General features: G+C 50.8%; 1 protein-coding gene across 1 annotated transcript in view; it reads left to right on the top strand.

Moving 5' to 3' along the window:
* Positions 1–19325, top strand: part of sema3h (sema domain, immunoglobulin domain (Ig), short basic domain, secreted, (semaphorin) 3H) — a 282277-nt gene that overhangs the window by 212702 nt on the left and 50250 nt on the right. Inside the window, exons 9-10 of the mRNA XM_072472149.1 lie at positions 6000–6069; positions 18079–18223. Of these exons, the coding sequence (XP_072328250.1) occupies positions 6000–6069; positions 18079–18223 (215 nt within the window). The remainder of the gene's footprint in view (positions 1–5999; positions 6070–18078; positions 18224–19325) is intronic.

The raw sequence follows: 19325 nt of genomic DNA, 5'->3' as shown, positions 1-19325 counted from the left end.
CGGTCGGTGTCCACCGATGGAGAGGGGAACCGGGGGGCGGCATCAGTGGGTGCCAGATCCCGCAGGGAAACCGTGAGAGGTCTGTCGTGGGGGAACCAGCGGGTGCCAGATCCTGGAGGGAAACAGTGTCTTGCCTGCCGTCGGGGTGCTCGACGTAGGCGTAACTGGGGTTCGCATGTAGTAGTCGGACCCTCTCGACTAGGGGGTCCATTTTATGGCTCCTCGCGTGCCTCCGGAGACGAACAGGCCCCGGAGTCGTCAGCCAAGGTGGAAGCGAGACCCCGGAGTAGACCTCCTGGGGAAGACAAACAAGCAGTTGTGAGGGTCTCATTTGTGGCCGTGCAGAGGAGCGACCGAATGGACTGTAGGGCATCGGGTATGACCTCCTGCCAGCGGGTGGTTGGGAGACTTCTCGACCGTAGGTCCAGGAGGACAGCCTTCCAAACTGTCGCGTTCTCCCTCTCCACCTGCCCGTTTCCCCGCGGGTTATAACTGGTCGTTCTGCTCGAGGCGATGCCCTTGTTGAGCAGATACTGACGCAGCTCATTGCTCATGAACGATGTACCCCGGTCGCTGTGGATATAAGCGGGGAAACCAAACAGAGTGAAGATGCTGTGCAGTGCCTTAATCACGGTGGCCGAGGTCATGTTGGGACAGGGGACGGCGAATGGGAAGCGGGAGAACTCGCCGATGACAGTTAGTAAGTAGGTATTGCGGTTGGTGGACGGGGAGGGACCTTCGAAGTCCACGCTTAGTCACTCAAAGGGCACCGAGGCCTTTACGAGGCGAGCCTTGTCTGGCCGGTAGAAGTGCGGTTTGCACTCCGTGAAGGTCTGGCAAGCCCTGGTCATGGCCTTGACCTCCTTGGTGGAGTAGGGTATGTTGCGGGACTTGATAAAGTGGGCGAGCCGAGTAACCGCCGGGTGACAGGTCAATGTGGATGGCCCGCAGGCGATCCTCCTGCACACTGGCGCACGTGCCGCGGGACAAGGCATCTGGGGGCTCGTTGAGCTCCCCTGGACGATACTTGATATCGTACATGTAGGTGGAGAGTTTGATCCTCCACCTCAAGATTTTATCATTTTTAATTTTGCTCCGCTGTGCGTTATCAAACATGGACGAAGGTGAACCTCCTACCGGCTAGGTAGTGCCTCCAGTGCCGCACGGCCTCCACAATGGCTTGAGCCTCCTTTCCGACTGCAGAGTGCCGAATCTTGGAGGCAGTGAGGGTCCGGGAGAAGAAAGCTACTGGCCTGCCTGCCTGGTTGAGGGTAGCAGCCAGGGCGATGTCTGACGCATCACTCTCTACCTGGAAAGGGATGGTTTCGTCCACCGCATGCATAGGGGCCTTGATGATGTCGGCCTTGATACGGCTGAAGGCAGGCCTAGGTCTCGGCCATCAGGGGAAATGCTGTGGTCTTTATGAGTGGGCGGGCTTTGTCCGCTTATTTGGGGACCCACTAGGCGTAATAGGAGAAAAGCCCCAAGCACCTATTGAGGGCCTAGAGGCTACGGGGGACGGGAAGTTCCTTAAGGGGCGCATGCGGTCGGGGTCGGGACCTAGGACCCCGTTTTCCATGACGTAGCCGCGGGTGGCTAGTCGGGTTGTGTGGAAAACGCATCTTTCCTTGTTATAGGTCAGGTTGAGGGCTCGGGCGGTCTGAAGGAACTTTTCAAAGTTCGCGTCATTGTCCTGCTGATCATGGCCGCAGATGGTGACATTGTCCAAGTACGGGTATGTAGCCCGCAAGCCGTACTGGTCCACCATTTGGTCCATCGCCCTCTGGAAGACGGAGACCTCATTTGTGATGCTGAAGGGGACCCCGAGGAAGTGGAAGAACCGGCCGGCTGCTTCAAAAGCAGTATAGGGGTGGACTTTCGGTCGGATAGGGAGCTGGTGGTAGGCGGAATTGAGATCGACAGTGGAAAATACCCGGTATTGAGCGATCCAATTGACCATTTCTGCAATGCGAGGAGGGGGGTACGCATCGAGCTGCGTAAAGCGGTTTATGGTCTTGCTATAGCCCACGACCATCCGTTTCTTTTCCCCGGACTGTACTACCACCACCTGTGCTCTCCAGGGGCTGTTGCTAGCCTCGATGACCCCCTCTCCCAGTAAACGCTGGACCTCTGACTTGATAAAAGTCATGTCTTGGGCACTGTACTGCCGGCTCCTGGTGGCAACGGGCGTACAGTCGAGAGTGAGGTTCGCGAATAGCGAGGGGGGTGCGACTTTCAATGTCGCAAGGCTGCATACTGTGAGGAGGGGCAAGGGTCTGCCGAACTTCAGTGTCAGGCTTCGGTGGCTGCACTGGAAATCCAGTCCGAGCAGCAGGGGGGGCGCAGAGGTGAGGGAGGATATAAAGTTTGAAATGAGCATATTCGGCGTCCTGGATCGAGAGGTCCGCAATACAATACCTCTTGATTTGGACCGAGTGGGACCCGGAGGCGAGGGCTATGGTTTGGGATGCGGGATGGGTGCACAAGGAGCAGCGCCTTAATGTTTCTGGGTGGATAAAGCTCTCCGTGCTCCCGGGGTCAAAGAAGTAGGGAGTGTCGCGTCCGTTGACCTGGACCTGCATCATGGAATTCTGCAGGTGCTTTGGCCAGGTTTGGTCGAGGGTGATCGCTCCCAGTTGCGAGTAGTCCGAGTCCTCAGCTGAGTCGGATTCACAAAATGGCTGCCGCCATCAGTCGCGCATGTCGGGTCGAGAAGATGGCCGCCACCAAGATGGCCGCCTCAATGATTCGCACGAGGCAGATGACGTGTCAGAAGGGGGCGTGTCCGGTCAGTGCGCAGCCACGTTGCATGGCCTGCGGGCCTTTGACCCTGATTTTTGGGCCTGATGATGTTTTTGTTTCTGGGCCTTGGTCCTGGCCAGGCAGACCCTCGCGAAATGCCCCTTCTTCCCACAGTCGCTGCAAATGGCGGAGCAGGCTGGGCAGCGTGGACGTGGGTGCTGGCCCTGCCCACAGAAATAGCATGGTGTGCCCCCGGTCTGGGCGGATCATCGCGCGGCGCAGGCCCGTAGCGTGGCCAAGTCTGGGGAAGTCCGAGGGGGGCTCGCAGGGTCCGCGGGGTACGTGCCTAGACTGTGGCGGGCCACTTCCAGCGAGGTGACAAGCATTACCATGTCCTGGAGGTCTTTTGCTCCATTTTCGAGGAGTCGCTGCCAGATATAGGTCGAAAGGATGCCGGACACGAAAGCGTCTCGGATGTGCAGGTTCATATGGACTTCCCCCGTCACATCCTGATGATTGCAGTTCCTGGCAAGCGCGGTGAGCTTTTCCACGAATTTGTCTAACATTTCCCCTGAGCGCTGCCGGCAGGTAGAGAGCAGATGCCAGGCATGTACCTCATTTATGGGTTTGACGAACCGCTTGCATAGGATCTCGACCGCCTCGTCGTAAGTAGTCACCTTCTGGATCGTGGCGGAGATTCTGTGACTCACCCGGGCGTGGAGTAGGGGCAGCTTGAGTGGCCCAAGGACGGGAGACTTTGAGGAGTCCAGGTAGGCCTCGAAGCAGCGGAGCCAGTAAATTTATTTTGCCTCCGGTGTCCGTGCTTCCAGGTTGAGCTTCTCTGGCTTGAGACCTGCGTCCATCCTAACGTAGTACCCTCAATAACGACGCAAGAGAGTAGAACGGTAAAGAAGGCTTTACTAAGTTGAGAACTAGCCTGATGCCGAGATGGGTGCCGCCTACAGAGCGGCGCCTTATATACAACTCCCTGGTGGGCGGAGCCAGAGGCAGAGCCCCCCAGGGTTCCAAGCCCGGTCTTAAAGAGGACATCACCTTACATGATGATAAGGGTACAGTAACACAGTAACCATTCATCACAGTGCTAAAGGGTGTCTGTAAGGAAAAGAGAAAGAAGAAGAGATTAGGGAGAGACTTCCAGAGATTTAGATCTAGGCAGCTCAAGGTAAGGGCAAAAGAGATGAAGGACGATCAAGAGGCCAAAATTGGAGGAACATAGGCCTTAATTCACCGATCCCGCAGCCACGTTCTGGCGCCGGTGTCAATAGCGGCGCCAGCCACTCCGGCGTCAATGGGTCTCCAGGTCCAGGTATTCACCCCTTCCTAGGGCGCTAGTATGGCGCTGGAGTGGTGGCCGCCGCTCCGACGCGCCATGGCCGGCGCGGGTCCGCGCATGCGCGTGGATTTCCGGCTCTGCGCCGGCCCCCGGGCAATATGGCAGAGCCCTACAGGGGCCCGGCGTGGAGGCACATAGGCCCCCCATGGAATTAGCCCGCCCGCCGATCGCTAGGCCCCGATCGCGGGCCAGGCCACCGCGGAGGCCCCCCCCCCCGGAGTCGGACCCCCCGCCACCCCCACTAAGATGGCCCTTGCAGCCAGAACTCCGAGGTCCCACCGGGTGGGATCATACGTAACACGCCGACGGAACACGGTGGGCACTTGGCCCATCGAGGCGCGGTGAATTGCCGGGGCGGCCGCTTTCGACAGGCCCCGACTGGCGCGGCGGCAACCCCCTGGGCGCCGGAGAATCGGCAGCTCGGCGTTGGAGTGGCGTGGCGCGATTCCCACGCCCCCCGGTGATTATCCGACCCGGCGCGGAATCGGAGAATCATGACCAGAGTGTCCTCGGTGAGTTGAAGGGCTGGGGGATGTGCAAGAGAAATAGGGATTAAAGGGCATCGCAGCAGTGTGTATCACCCTTGCACATGCTGCGGTGAATGTTGTTATTCAAACAGGCCCCCATTATAATGGAGGCTTTCCTGCAACTCATCTTTCAATGCACCAGTCAGGTATTTGTCTCTCAAACCCTTAACAGTGTTTCATGGTGGTCAATTAACTAGTTTTGTTAGTGTAAACCTATAGACAGTTCTGCCTGTGACTGATGATGTGTTCAGTGATCCAGGTGAAGTGAAAGTTTGTCTTTGAATACCTGACACCTCCACTCAGATGGAAGCATGCGGGCTGGAGTGATAGGAAGACCCAGCCTGCGGGATTGTCAGCCTGCTGCACATTTTGTTTATAAATGTCTACATTCTTGATGGTGCAATCCCTCCCCAACGGAATCACTGTTGGAAAGGGTAGTTAAATAGCCTAATGCAGTAAATGTACTGAACTTAATAAAGGTTTACTAAACTCTCTCCAGCACAGCTCCATTAAGCACAACTTCTGCTGCTGCAGAACACTGCAAATGAGTGGGGCAGAGAGAGAGGTTGAATGAGTGAGACAATGTGGGTGACGTGGCAGCATTGGGTGGGAGGTTTAGTTGTGAAAACCTTTGGGTGGCGTGAGTGACAGGAAGCAAATATGGGACGGAAAGGCTTGTAACTTGGAAGGTCTCGAGCTTGTTATTCTACCGCCGTTGCTGGTCTTGTTGAAAAGACTTTTGAGTTTGAAACCTGGATGTTAGGTGAAGCTTAAGGGGTGGATTTCCTTGGGCAATGATCCAAAACAAATGGTCAGAGATTGAGAGAATCCACAGACATTCCTGGTTTCTAACATCTGGGCTAGAATGCCATGGGTTCAAGCCCCACATAATCCAGGCCAACACTTGAATGCAGTGCTGAGGGAGCATTGAACATTGGAGGTGCCATTTTTCAGAAGAGGTGTCAAGCTGGAGCCTACCTTGTCAGCTAAAATGATCCTTAGACACCATTTTAAAGAAGAGCAGGGGTGATTCCATTGTCTCTTAGCTAGTATTTCTCCCTCAACCTTCTCCATCTGGCCATTCATTGCTGCTTGTGGGAGCTTGCTGAGAGCTAATGAGCTGTTGTACACTTACATTACAGCAGTTGCTGAACTTCAAAAGTTATCCGTTACTTTTAAAGTACTTTGGGCCACCCAGAGGAAATAGTTGGATGTTACTATATAAGCTCTGTCTTTTTATAGGTTGTAGTAATCCAAGAGGTCAGGCATAACCTCGATGGGCCAAATGCCCTCCTTCCATGCTATAATGGCTCCATGAGGTCAGGGTTCCCATTTTATTTTCCCTCTCGCTGTAAATGCATTTTTTTTCTCTGCAGAGGATGTCTTCGTGCTCAATGGGAAGGACAAAAAGAACCCACTGATCTATGGAGTTTTTACAACATCCAGGTGAGAGCCTTGTCCAGTGGGAATCTTGGGGCAACGATTTCACCAAAGCTCAAGAATCCCAGTCATATCACTATTCCAATGAAAACTGCATACTCGCTAATAAGGAGCCTAATACCCAATCTCGCACACTGTCCAAAGCTCAGTGTTTCACTGATGGGGTCGGCTTCTATCAATCTGAGGTCCTTGAAACATCTCCTGCAGACATCATTCAGCCTGTTGTGTCTCTTAGAATGAAGTAATCTCCTTACAAACCCATGTCGCTCCCTCTAAGAACTCGGCATTCATGCAGCTCCAACTTCCTGCACCTTCCCAATTTCCTTCACCCTACCTCTTCCTACGGCCATGACTTCAGCTGTTGAAGTCCTGAGATCTCCTTTACACTTGCCTGCCTGTCTCTTTTCTTTTACGATGTATCTTAAAACCTACCTCTTTAACCAAGGCTTTGGTCACCTGTCCTAATATCTCCTTCTTTGGCTCGGCATCAATTTTCATGTGAACGCCTATTTTGCACCTCTGTAACATTTCCCAACTTCATCCCTGCCTCAGCTCATCAGATGTCGAAACCCTCATCCATGTCTTTGTTATCTCTACACTTTGTCTGTTCCAGTGCACTCCCAGCTGGTCTCCCACATTTTACCTTTTGTAAACTTGAGGTCATTCAGAACTCTGCTGCCCATGTCCACAGTCACACCAAGTCCTGTTCCTCTATCATCCCTGCGCTTGCTAATGTACATTGCCTCCCAGTCAAGTAACATCTTGATTTGAAAAGTCCCGTTGTTCATTTCCAATCCTTCCATGACCTTGTCTCTCCCTGTTTCTGCAATTTTTCCAACCCCACAAACTTCCTAGCTCACTCATTATCATTGACGACTTGAACACCCCAGATTTTAATTGGTTCACCATTGGGGACTGTGTCTTCCTAAGCCTCACTACTTCACTTTCCACCTTTAAGTCATTCCTTAAGCCTACCTCTTTGACCAAGCTTTTGTTTGTTTGATTTGATATGTCCTCAGTGTCATATTTTGTTTATAATGCTCCTGTCAAGTGCCTTGTGATGTTTTATTACGTTAAAGGTGCTGTATAAATATAAGTTGTTGTTGAATACATCTCTGTGAAGTGCCTTTGACTATTTACTGTATTAATGGTGCTATATAAATGCACATGCCTGTTGCTGGATGTCGGGGGAGGAAGGGATGGGTGTCGGCCGTTACAAGCACCAAAGTCAAATATCCATGTTGACGGTAGCTAGCCTGGCAAGTTCTGGTTGGCTGCCGCCTCTCATGACACTGCACCACAGCAGGAGACGGCAGCTTCAAACTGCAAACTGAAAGGTCACAAAGAGCGAAACTGTTTGGGAATTCCACCCAGAATTTCAATTTGGATAAGATAAATAAAGCTGCACAAAAAACCTGGCCGTCTCTTATCTGAGAGTTCAATGCCGACCCCTGACCGGCAGCAGGCAGTTAGAAAACTACAAAGTGTCTCTTCAAAAGGTTGCGATGTGTTGATAAGGCGCTTGTTTATTTGTCAATCTCGGAGGGAAGAGAGAGCTGGGTCCTTGATCCAACCTCGTGGCTGTGGGTGTGGTTAGTGAGCGATTTGAGAAACTGTATATTTTGAGCACACACTCCTCAGTGAATATTTGAATGAAGCACATTGTGGAGTCAGTCTGACAATGTAAACTTTCAGCGAAAATCAATGGTTCCCATTTTGTTGGGATGACTAAATTGAGTTTTTAAACAATCTGTAAAATCATGCACCTACCTTTTAACATTTGCCAACCATCACAGAGCTTGATTTTCTTAAATGCTGCACGACACCAGTTTGGGGGCTATTTATGTCACCGTTCTGGATTTTTCCTCTGAAAATGACAGCCCTTTGTGAAAAAATAACTGGAATTGTTTGAAAGCTTCAGTTGCACCAGGGTTTCCTCATAAGTTCTTCCTGTTGAGTACATAGAACTTACAGTGCAGAAGGAGGCCATTCGGCCCACTTAAGCCCTCACTTCCACCCTATCCCCGTAACCCCTCCTAACCTTTTTGGTCAGTAAGGGCAATTTATCATAGCCAATCCACCTAACCTTCACGTCTTTGGACTGGGAGGAAACCGGAGCACCCGGAGGAAGCCCACACAGGCACAGGGAGAACGTGCAGACTCCGCACAGACAGTGACCCAGCGGGGAATCGAACCTGGGACCCTGGTGCTGTGAAGCCACAGTGCTATCCGCTTGCCCTACCATGCTGTAGGTGCTCTCTTGTGGGTGGCTGCAGGAAGCAATGCCAGAATGTCCAGATAGGGGATGCTGCTCTCAAGCTGGCATGTTTTTAATTGGCTATGATCAGCTTCATGAGCTCACCTGCTGCCCTGAAAGAGGGAACCTGTCTCCATCCCAACTTAGCATGCGATTCTGTGAAATTCCCAAAGAACGACTATCCTCCCCCCCCCCCCCCCCCCCGCCCCCAGCTCCAACCGGGGCCAGGTATGGGTTACTGGAAACAGTCCCAATTAATGTACCCAGGCTCTTAGAGAAAATCCGGCTGTGTCTTTATAAACTATAACCGACAGAACTCATGACTAAAACTACAGCAACCTCCTAATCAAAGCAGAGCAATTCTTGTAGCAATATGCAAACATTAAAGGATAGCTACATACAAATAACATATATAAAGTCAATCCCTGCCACTGACAGCAGTTTTTTTTCCAGTTGTGATGACAGGGGAATTACACAATCATCTCTAATTTGTCTCGATAATTGAGAGGGACATAGATTTTTTTTCTGATTACTATATTTTCCCCCAGAAATTTAGAGTACCCAATTCTATTTTTCTTTCCAATTAAGGAACAATTTAGCGTGGCCAACCCACCTACCCTGCACATCTTTGGGTTGTGGGGGTGAGACCCATGCAGACACAGGGAGAAGAGTGAGGGAAATAGTGAAACAATGCTACTTATATTCTCCTTATGCATGAGGTGCAATTTTTATTAAACAAAAATGGTGGAATAAATCAGGCTGTTTAACCTAGGTGTTTCTACCCTTATTTATCCTCATCATATTGAAATAGTGTCTCATTGCGCAATCTCCTAATCTTCACCAGATCCTTAAAGATGAACAAGAACACATGAAATAGAAGCAGGAATAGACCATAAGATCCATCGAGCCTGCTCTGCCATTCAGTCAAGTCATGACTAATCTTGCGCTTCAACTTCACTTTCCCGCCCGCTCTCATATCACTTAATTCCCTGAGAAACCAAAAGTCTGTCTATCCCAGCATTAAATGTATTCAATGACGGAGAATCCACAACCCTCTGGGGTAGTGAATTGTAAAAATTCACAACCCATTTTCAATAAAAAGATTTTTTGAAAAAAGATTCACAACCCTTTGAGTGAAGTAATTTCTCCTCGCCTCAGTCATAAATTATTGTCCCCCTATCCTGAGACTGCGCTCCCATGTTTTAGATTTTCCAACCAGCGGAAGCAATCTTTCAGCATCCACCCTGTTGAGCCCCTTTAGATATGTTTCGATAAGATTGCCTCTCATTCCTCTAAACTCCAGAGATCATGGGCGAGATTCTCCGACACTCCGCCGGGTCGGAGAATCGCCGGGGGCTGGTGTGAATCCCGCCCCCGCCGGTTGCCGAATTCTCCACCACCGGATATTCAGCGGGGGCGGGAATCGCGCCGCGCCAGTTGGCGGGCCCCCCCCACGCGATTCTCCGGCCCAGATGTGCCGAAGTCCCGCCGCTAAAATGCCTGTCCCGCCGGCGTAGATTAAACCACCTACCTTACCGGAGGGACAAGGTGGCGCGGGCGGGCTCCGGGGTCCTGAGGGGGGGCGCGGGGCGATCTGGCCCCGGGGGTGCCCCCACGGTGGCCTGGCCCGCAATCGGGACCCACCGATCCGCGGGCGGGCCTGTGCCGTGGGGACACTCTTTCCCTTCCGCCTTCGCCACGGTCTCCACCATGGCGGAGGCGGAAGAGACTCCCTCCACTGCGCATGCGCGGGAATGCCGTCAGCAGCCGCTGACGCTCCTGCGCATGCGCAGCCCGGAGCTGTCATTTCCGCGCCAGCTGGCGGGGCACCAAAGGCCTTTTCCGCCAGCTGGCGGGGCGGAAATTCGTCCGGCGCTGGCCTAGCCCCTTTAGGTTGGGGCTCGGCCCCCAAAGATGCGGAGCATTCCGCACCTTTGGGGCGGCGCGATGCCCGACTGATTTGCGCCGTTTTGGGCACCAGTCGGCGGACATCGCGCCGTATCCGGAGAATTTCGCCCCATAGATCCAATTTACTCAGCCTCTCATCATAGGACAACCCCTTCATCCCAGGGACCAGTTCAGTGAACCTTCGATGTACCGCCTCCAAATCAAGTATATCTTTTCAGAAAGGTTTGGACGAAAACTTTCACAGTATTCCAGATGTGGTCTCACCAAAACCCTGTACAATTGTAGCCAGACTTTATTATTTCTGTACTATCACCTCCTTGCAACTCTTTGCCTCCCTTCGTTTTTGCCTCCATTCTTCCTACAGTCTGCATGCTCACTGTTTTCTCATTTAACCTTGTGTGCATTTTACTTGGAGGTCTTGTGGTGTAGAAGCGGGTGTTCCTGCCTCTGCGTCAGAAACCCCAGGTCTGAGTCCCATCCCAGGACAGGACGGCCAAAAAAGGTGTGCTCATAACACCACAAACAGGTCACCTATCCAACTGCTATTACTTCGAACACACCAATGGCAGGTGATAAGAGTGGGAGATATTCCTGGTCTGACATATGATGGAAAGAAAGTTGGATCCTCTATTATCATCATGTGAAAGCACATGTCATAACATCAGCTAGAAGCCCCTGAGTGAACTGTAACATACCACCGCCTTTCACTCTTTCTGACCGTGATGCTGCCTATTCAATAGTCCTTGACCCTTGACCTGGACCTCTTACTGAAAGATAATCAAAACCAGTTTAATAAGGACACGGGGAGTACAAACTGAGTAAAAATAAAGAACTTTGCTTTATTTACAGTTACGTTGTCTACATTCCCGGTGGATCCCTGCCGGGACTAACAACCGTCGTTGCCCTACTTTATACATAGCAGAATGGAGTTACCCCGCCCCTCAGCGGGGGAGCTCGTACTCCGCGAGAACCATGGGGAAGATAATCATTCCCACCCCGTAAGTCCCGTGCGGAATATGACATTCCACCCCCCCCCCCCCCAAAGTCTGAAGACTCTCTCGACAGCCAACGAGGGGGAGAAGGAGGAGCAGGTGGAGGATGTCAGACCCTCTTCGACTCCAGTGAAACATCGATGCCCTGATGTGCCAGCTCAGGTGGAGTATACCTCGAAGGGGAACATCGTCTGCAGCAGGAACGTCATAGTGGACGAGAGGCAGGCGGCAGCTAAATTGTTACAACCTCATCCGAGACCTCCGACATCTGCGTCTCCACGTCTGAAGCGGTGGCACAGACTGGAGGCGTCACAGCAGGTGATTCATCAATGGAGTTGGAGGATCCAGGACCGGATTCTTCTGAGGAACCCAGCAAAATTGGTATGTACGCTAGCCCAAAGGCCCCCTGGCCTCTCCCAAGGGTGTAGGGGGAAGCTTCTGGTGCTATTGACAGATGGAGCATTGATTAGCCAATGTCTCTATATCCCTGGCCAAACCCGGCCACCAGGCATAACCTCTCACCAACATCTTCATTTTGGACACTCTTGGGTGCCAGTTGTGAAGGGATCCTTTATCACGATTTCCTGGTCGTTTGCCAGAACAACCCTCGTGTCCCACAGGAGGATACCGTCTTCTACGGTCAGCTCCAAGCTCTTCGAGGAGAAAGCCTTCAATCCGCCTGGTAGCTATTGATGCTGGCCACCGTATAACACCAGATGCTGCACCTTAGCAAAGACGCAGTCTGTTTGAGTGCAGTCACAAATACACAATGCCGTGTTGAGCAAGAAGTCCATAAAATCAGGACAACGATCACCTTATCCGCCACAGGGGGATTTGTGGACTCAGTCTGCAGAGGAAGATGGCTCAATGCATTAGCATGCGCAATCTGGGTCCAAGGGCAGTGCTCAAAAGAGTACTCATAAGCAGCCAATAACAAGGCCCAATGCTGAATCCTTGGTGAAACAATTGATGGGATCGCCTTGTCCTCGTGGAATATGCCCGGCTATTGCTTGTGATCCGTGATGACAAGGAAATGGCAACCATAGAAGTACTGATGAAATCTCTTCACCCCAAATATGACAGCCAGCTCTTCTTTTTTTATGAGTGTACTTACGCTCAGCGCAGCCAGCGTTCAAGAGGCAAAGGCAATCAGACATTCATGGCCATCGCTTATCTGGTGAGACAGGGCTGCTTCAATCCCACACAACGATGCATCACATGTGATGAATAATGGCTTTGAAGGATCGAAATGCGTCATCACCCCTGAAGAGTATAACCTCTGTTTCACTTTGTTAAACGCCTCATCCTGAGCCTTGCTCCACACCCAAGGCTGGTGCTTACTGTGGAGCAAATGAAGGGGAGAACCAGGACAGTTGCCAAATTCAGAATTAATCTGCCATAATAATTGACCAATCCAAGAAAAGAGCGAAGATCTGTGGCATCTTCCAGGGTGGGGACCAGTTGGATGGCTCTCACCTTCCCGGCGACGGGTGCAGGCCATCTCAGCCTACCCGCTATCCCAAATAGACAACATCATTTGTGTGAAACACACACTTCATGCAGCGCAGGCGGACCCCATACTCAGAAAAGTGCTTCAACAATGCTTCGGGGTTCCGTAAATGCTCCTGGTCCGTGGTCCCCATGACTAGCACATTGACTACAAACCGCAACTTGCGGCAATCCTCGCAAGACGTTCTCCATTATTTAGCAAAGACTGCGCACGCTGAGGATATTCTGGATGGCAGTTAGGTATACTCGTAGAGACCCTTGTGTGTATTGATTGTGATGTACGATGCGGGATAAAGGATAATGGTCCAACGTTGAAACCATGTAATTTATAGTCTCCACAGAGGCAGAATGTCTTATCCGGCTTCATGATGGGGACCACCGGCACCGCCCAATCGGGAAAGCGGCATGATAGCACAGTAGTTAGCTTTGCTGCTTCACAGTGCCAGGGTCCCTGGTTCGATTCCCAGCTTGGGTCATTGTCTGTGCGGAGTCTGCATGTTCTCCCCGTGTCTGTGTGGGTTTCCTCCAGTTGCTCCGGTTTCCTCCCGAAAGACCTGCTGTTAGGTGAATTGGACATTCTGAATTCTCCCTCTGTGTACCCAAACAAGCGCCGGAATGTGGCGACTAGGGGCTTTTCACAGTAACTTCTTTGCAGTGTTAATGTAAGCCTCCTTGTGACAATAATGATTATTCTTTTTAAAAATGTCTAATGATGCCAAACTCTCCAAGCGACTAGGTTCAGTCCCAACTTTTTCCACAAGGTGCAGGGAACCGGGCGGGCATGCAAATATCGGGGCTAGGTCTCCGGGTCCACCTGGATCTTGGCTACAGCCCCTTTAATTGTACCCAATTCAGGCTAGGAAACCTCGGGGAACTTGTTCAGTACAGACCGCATGATCCCATTTGGAAGATATTGCCAATACAACTGCAGCTGGTGTAACCAAATGCGGCCCAACAAGCTAGGGCCACTTCTTTGCATGACAATGAGGGGATGGTGAACCGATTGGCACCCATAAACTACTGGTGTAAGCATCGTCTCTACAATATTCAGACGCTCTACAGTATAATTAGCCAAATAAGCCACTGTGTCAGCCAAAGTCAAAGTGTGTACACCCTGTCTAATAAGATCAAAGGTGCTCTGCGCCACTACAGAAACGACAGCCCTGGGGTGCGATTCTCCGACCCCCCACCGGGTCGGAGAATCGCCGGGGGCTGGCGTGAATCCCTCCCCCACCGTATCCCGAATTCTCCGCCACCAGAGATTCGGCGGGGGCGGGAATCACGCCGCGCCGGTCGGCGGGCCCACCCCTGGCGATTCTCCAGCCCGCGATGGGCCGAAGTCCCGCTGCTGTCAACCCTCTCCCGCCGGCGTGGATTAAACCACTTTTTGAACAGCGGGACAAGGTGGCACGGTGGGCTCCGGGGTCCTGGGGGGCGATCTGGCCCAGGGGGTTGCCCCCACGGTGGCCTGGCCCACGCTCCGCGGGCGGGCCTGTGCTGTGATGGCACTCTTTTTCTTCCGCCTTCGCCATGGTCTTCACTATGGCGGAAGCGGAAGAGACCCCATCTCCTGCGCATGCGCGGGGATGACACCAGCAGCCGCTGACGCTCCCGCGCATGCGTCGCCCGGCGAAGACCTTTCAGCACCGGCTGGCATGGCGCCAAAGGCTTTTCCCGCCAGCCGGTGGAGCGGAAAGCACTCCGGCACGGGCCTAGCCACTCAAGGTGAAGGCTTGGCCCCTAAAGATGCGGAGATGTCGGCACCTTTGGGGCGGCCCGACGCCGGAGTGGTTCCCGCCACTCTATCACGCCGGGACCCCCCGCCCCGCCGGGTAGGGGAGAATCCTGCCCCTGGTATCCAATTACATCTGGAGCAAATGGCCATTCACCTGTATTAGAACTCAAATACCGGCCACATGGGCACTGCATCTCAGCCTCATTGTCTGCCTCGTCTGGGTCATCCAGATGCAAGCCCCGCCCCGGGACTGATGCCTACCTTGACCGGGCGCCTGGAACACTGGCGCCCCTGCTGCCTGGGGTTACGTCTAGATCAGTGCCCACACATCGCACACAGGCCGGAATCTCCTTCAGCAAGTCTGGGGATGTCCTATGTTTCGACGGCTGGCCCTTTGTCTAGAGGGTGGAGTCATTGCAGCGGTCGGTCTGGGCTGTGGGGCAACGTCCCAAAATGTTCACCTTCATCCCTTTCATTTCTTGGATGCTGTGTTTAGTGCTCTCTCAGGACAAAGAGATCTGCTGCAGCTGTTGAAAAGTCAGTGAGGCTTCGCCCAAATGTTTTCTCTGGGTCTCCATATTATTCATACTGCAGACCAAACGCTCATGGAGCATATTAGATAAAGCAGTTCCATACTCACAAAACTTGGTATCTTCCATAGCTGTGATATGAACTTGGTGACGGATTCAACGGCGGACACCTCAGCGGATTAAAACAATACCTTTGAACGATCATTGATGGGGCCGGGATAAAATGTTGCACCACAAGTGCCACAAGTTGGTCGAATGAGTGTGTATCTGGTGCCGCCGGGTATGAAAGACTTCTGATCACTCCGAATGTGTGCACCCCGCAGGCCATCAACAGTATGACCATCTGGTGCTCGCTCTCTGTGATGTTGTTGGTCCAGATGCAGTTACGTATTCTTTCTGCGTACTGGTTCCAGTCTTCAACACTGGCGTCAAGTGCATCTAATCACCCAAACAGAGACTTGACAAAGTGATTTTTTCCATCCTGGATCATAAAATCAGGCAGGTGGCTTAGCCGAGCAGGTCGTACGTCCTCAGTAAACAAGTTTACTCCTCGTCGCCAGTTTAACAAGGACACGGCGAGTCCACACCGAGTAAAATAAAGAACCTTGGTTTGTTTACAGTTACATTATGTACAACTTCCGAAAGTTCCCTATGAGTTTCTCCACGGTCGCTGCCTTACTTGCTGACCTTTTATACTTAGCTGTATGGAGTTCTCCAACCCCTCGGCAGGGGAGCTCGTACTCTGCGAGAACCGCAGGGAAGATGATCATTCCCACTTCGTAAGTCCCGTGTGGAATATGACACCAGTATATACCTGTGTCTGCCCTTGTCTGAAGGTTATAATTCATGCTGGCGTTTTCACTGAAGGTACTGTTATTACACCCAACTGTCAATCGTCACTGTGATGTGATCCTATAAAAAGGATATTAAGAATCTGGTTAATTAGCAGGAATAAACATTCAAACACAAAAATGACTTAGAATTATATGTTATCTTTAATCTAGATAAAAAAACTCAAGGTGCTTGTAGTCAGACAAAGATTGAAACTGAGCCAAAGAGTTAAAAAAATTCGAAATGACCTTGTGGGAAGGAAATCTGCCATCTTACCTGGTCTGACCTCCATGTGACTCCAGGCCCACAGCAATGTGGCTGACTTTTAACCACCCTCTGAAATGACCTAGCAAGTCACTCAGTTCAAGGGCAATTGGGGATGGGCATCAAATGATGGCCTTGCCATCAACGCCCACATCCCATGAAAGCATTTAAAAACAAAAGAAAAATATTCAGAAATTTAAATTTGGTTAGGAGAGCCATGATGATAGAAAGGCTTAGAAGGGAATTCCTGGACCTGGGGCCTAAAGCTGAAGGCACAGCCACCAATGGTGGAGTGGAGGAAGTGAGGAGCGCATAAGAGACCCAAATCGGAAGGAAGAAGACTTCTTGGAGAACTATTGAAGAGTTTACGCTCATGGAGACAGGGACGGGCACAAGTCTGTGAAGAGATTTGAACAGGAGGATGAGGTTTTAAATAAAAACAGAAAATGTTGGAAACACTCAACAGGCCTGACGGCATCTGTGGAGAGAGAAACAGTTCCCCTCCGAGGTATTGTCAGACGTTGCTGAGTGTTTTCAGCATTTTCCGTTTGCACTTTAGATTTGCAACGTTCACAGTATTTTTGTTTTCAGCTGAGTTTTTAAATTGGAGACGATAAGGGGGGCGCGGTGAAGGCAGGGGCAAACTATGTGCGCCAGCAAGTGTAGAGGTGACAGGCGAGTTGGAAATCGGTGTGCGGGTTCCCTCAGAATGATGCCGATCTAGTTCAAAACAAAGAGATAGGCCACCGCTGGAATTTGCTGCTGTCTGTGTGTGAGGCAGCATGTTACCTGCTTGGAGTGAAAACGGGCCATAGGACGATCTCCCCGACAACAGGCTTGCTGATATTTTGTCTGCTGATTTTTGATGTGTTATTGCTGTGCTGAGCAGCAAGGCTTGACTTCAGCTATCAGCAGCTCTGATAGAGCAGATAAACTCTTCTAAAACAAGCTGCAATTATCATTCCTGAAGCAGCATGTCGCTGGCAATATACACAGGAAGCCCAGAGAGTTTCATGTTCTGGGCTGCCACGAGCTGTGTGGCATTTGTAGGTCAGTCAGGGTTGGCATAATATATAATTACAACTTGTATTTTTGCGTGCCTTCTCATCCAAGCAGCCGCTCCTCATTTTGAGAAGCTAAATAGTTACTTTAACTCACGTTTGGCATGGGTGGGGTTTGCTGGCAGGATTGGCATTTGTTGCCTATCCCTAATAGCCCACCAATAGTGGGTGCTGGGCGCCTTTCTGAACTACAGCAGTCTGTGTGGGGAGGTTACCTCCACACAAGCTATTTGACTGTGTATGGCATCGCCAGACAAGTTCAATCCCATCCACACTACATGCGCTTTCTAGATTAATGATCAATAGGAAGAATCCTGGCTTTTCTTTTACTCCTCCTACTTTGGCCAATTTTACTGTCCTCTATCCTCTATCATATGTCATATAGGCCTAGGAAGCTCATTTGAAGATTCCTAATTCACCTTCATGCTTCTTAACTTGATGCCACTCTGTTCAATTGTTTTTCTTTATTCTTTCATGGGTAGTGAATGACTGGTTGACATATGTCAGAGTTCTCCCTCTCCTTTGTCACAAATTCACCTCATGGATTGGTATTAGCCTTTGCATTTTATATAGGACTTCTTAATCACTTTTGGCCACCTGACTTGTACATCATACACGTAACCTGCAGTGGGTCTTTGTTATCTTTGAAGAAAAGTAAGAAAGAGCAAATTGAACTTGATCCTTTCTCAGAGAAGTCCTTCAAAGCTTTTCTGTATTATTGTGTAGAAAAAAGAGTTCACCAGATTAAATTAATTTCAGTCTCCAAGCAACTGATTCAAACAATTGAAATTAAGAGATTGGTTTAACTTCATCATATCTTTGGAGCATGATTCCTTATTAACTGCACTGTTCAGTTAATCGGTACAGGAGTAGATTAATTTAGACATTTTGAGAGGAAGTTCAGTGGCCATTTTGTTTTCCTTTCTAGCAATATTCTCAATGGGTCAGCTGTCTGTGTGTATAAGATGGCCGACATTATACTGGCCTTCAAAGGAGAATTTGCACACAAAGAGGGTCCTGACTACAAGTGGGTGGCCTATCCGGGACGTGTCCCCTTCCCTCGCCCTGGAACGGTGAGTAACGTTAACAATCTCCGAAGCAGGGTGCACCCCGTGAGCAGTGCACTCTGGGCTGTGTAATTGATAGGAATGTGTCTCACTTATTGAAGACCAAAATTCTTTTTGCTCTCTGGTGTGTCAGCCTGGACAAATATCTATAATGGCATTAGCACAACCATACAGGTAGAGAATGTGAAATAAGAAGATACAAAAGCATAGGAGAAAACAGAGCCATCAAATCCAATACATTTACAATCCTCGTGCAACCCTTTCCATTGGTTGCAGAAGAAAGGCAGAGAGAAATGGGGATCAGCCAGCATCAGCACTAACATTACATGACATTAGCACTGCACATCATGAGCTTCATCCAGTGCTGGCCTCATTGTCAGTGATGCGATCTTTCAGATGAAACCTTAAACTTTCCGTTCAGGTGAATGTAAAAGATCTCATGGAGCAAGTTAAAGATAAACAGGGACTCCTCAGTTGCTCTGGCCAACATTCGACCCTCAGCCCACATCAGCAAAAGTCAATGATCTGACCTCTTGAGACCGTGTTATGCAGCAATTGGCCAACACATTTGCTTACAAGAGATGACACTTTTAACAGTAATTCATTCCTCAAGAAGCGAACAACAGCATGAGTGCGAATTATTGGCCTCATCGCGCCCAACTTGGTGACACGATGAGGCCATTTAATCTCGCAACAGGCCTCTTGTGAGACTTGCAACGCTCAAAACACCTCATGAGATTTAACAGATTCTTACGAGATGTCGCGATCCGAATCTTGCTCTCACTGGGTGAGATCCAGATGAACATATTTAAGTGAGCCATTAGGCTCATTTAAATATGTCTGAACCGTATTCTCCTGGGGCCCAGGAATTGATTTGGCGTAATGGCACGTTTTGGGGGGGGGGGGAGTAACGGGGTCTCCCAGGCCATCGGAGTTCCCCGGGTGGTTGGGCTCTGGGCAGGGTGGTACCCTCGCACTGCTGCTGACAGACGCACCTTGGTACTGCCACTCTGACAGTGTCAGAGTGTCTGTGTGGCACTGCCATGGTGTCGTGCTGGCAGTACCAGGGTGCCCTTGCCAAAGATCAGGCCTAATGGTGTCTCGCTCT

Source organism: Scyliorhinus torazame, chromosome 13 (genome assembly GCF_047496885.1).
Source record: "Scyliorhinus torazame isolate Kashiwa2021f chromosome 13, sScyTor2.1, whole genome shotgun sequence".
NCBI classification, from domain to species: Eukaryota; Metazoa; Chordata; class Chondrichthyes; order Carcharhiniformes; family Scyliorhinidae; genus Scyliorhinus; species Scyliorhinus torazame.
The sequence above is the reverse complement of the archived record's forward strand: the minus strand, read 5'-3'. Positions and strand labels throughout refer to the sequence as shown.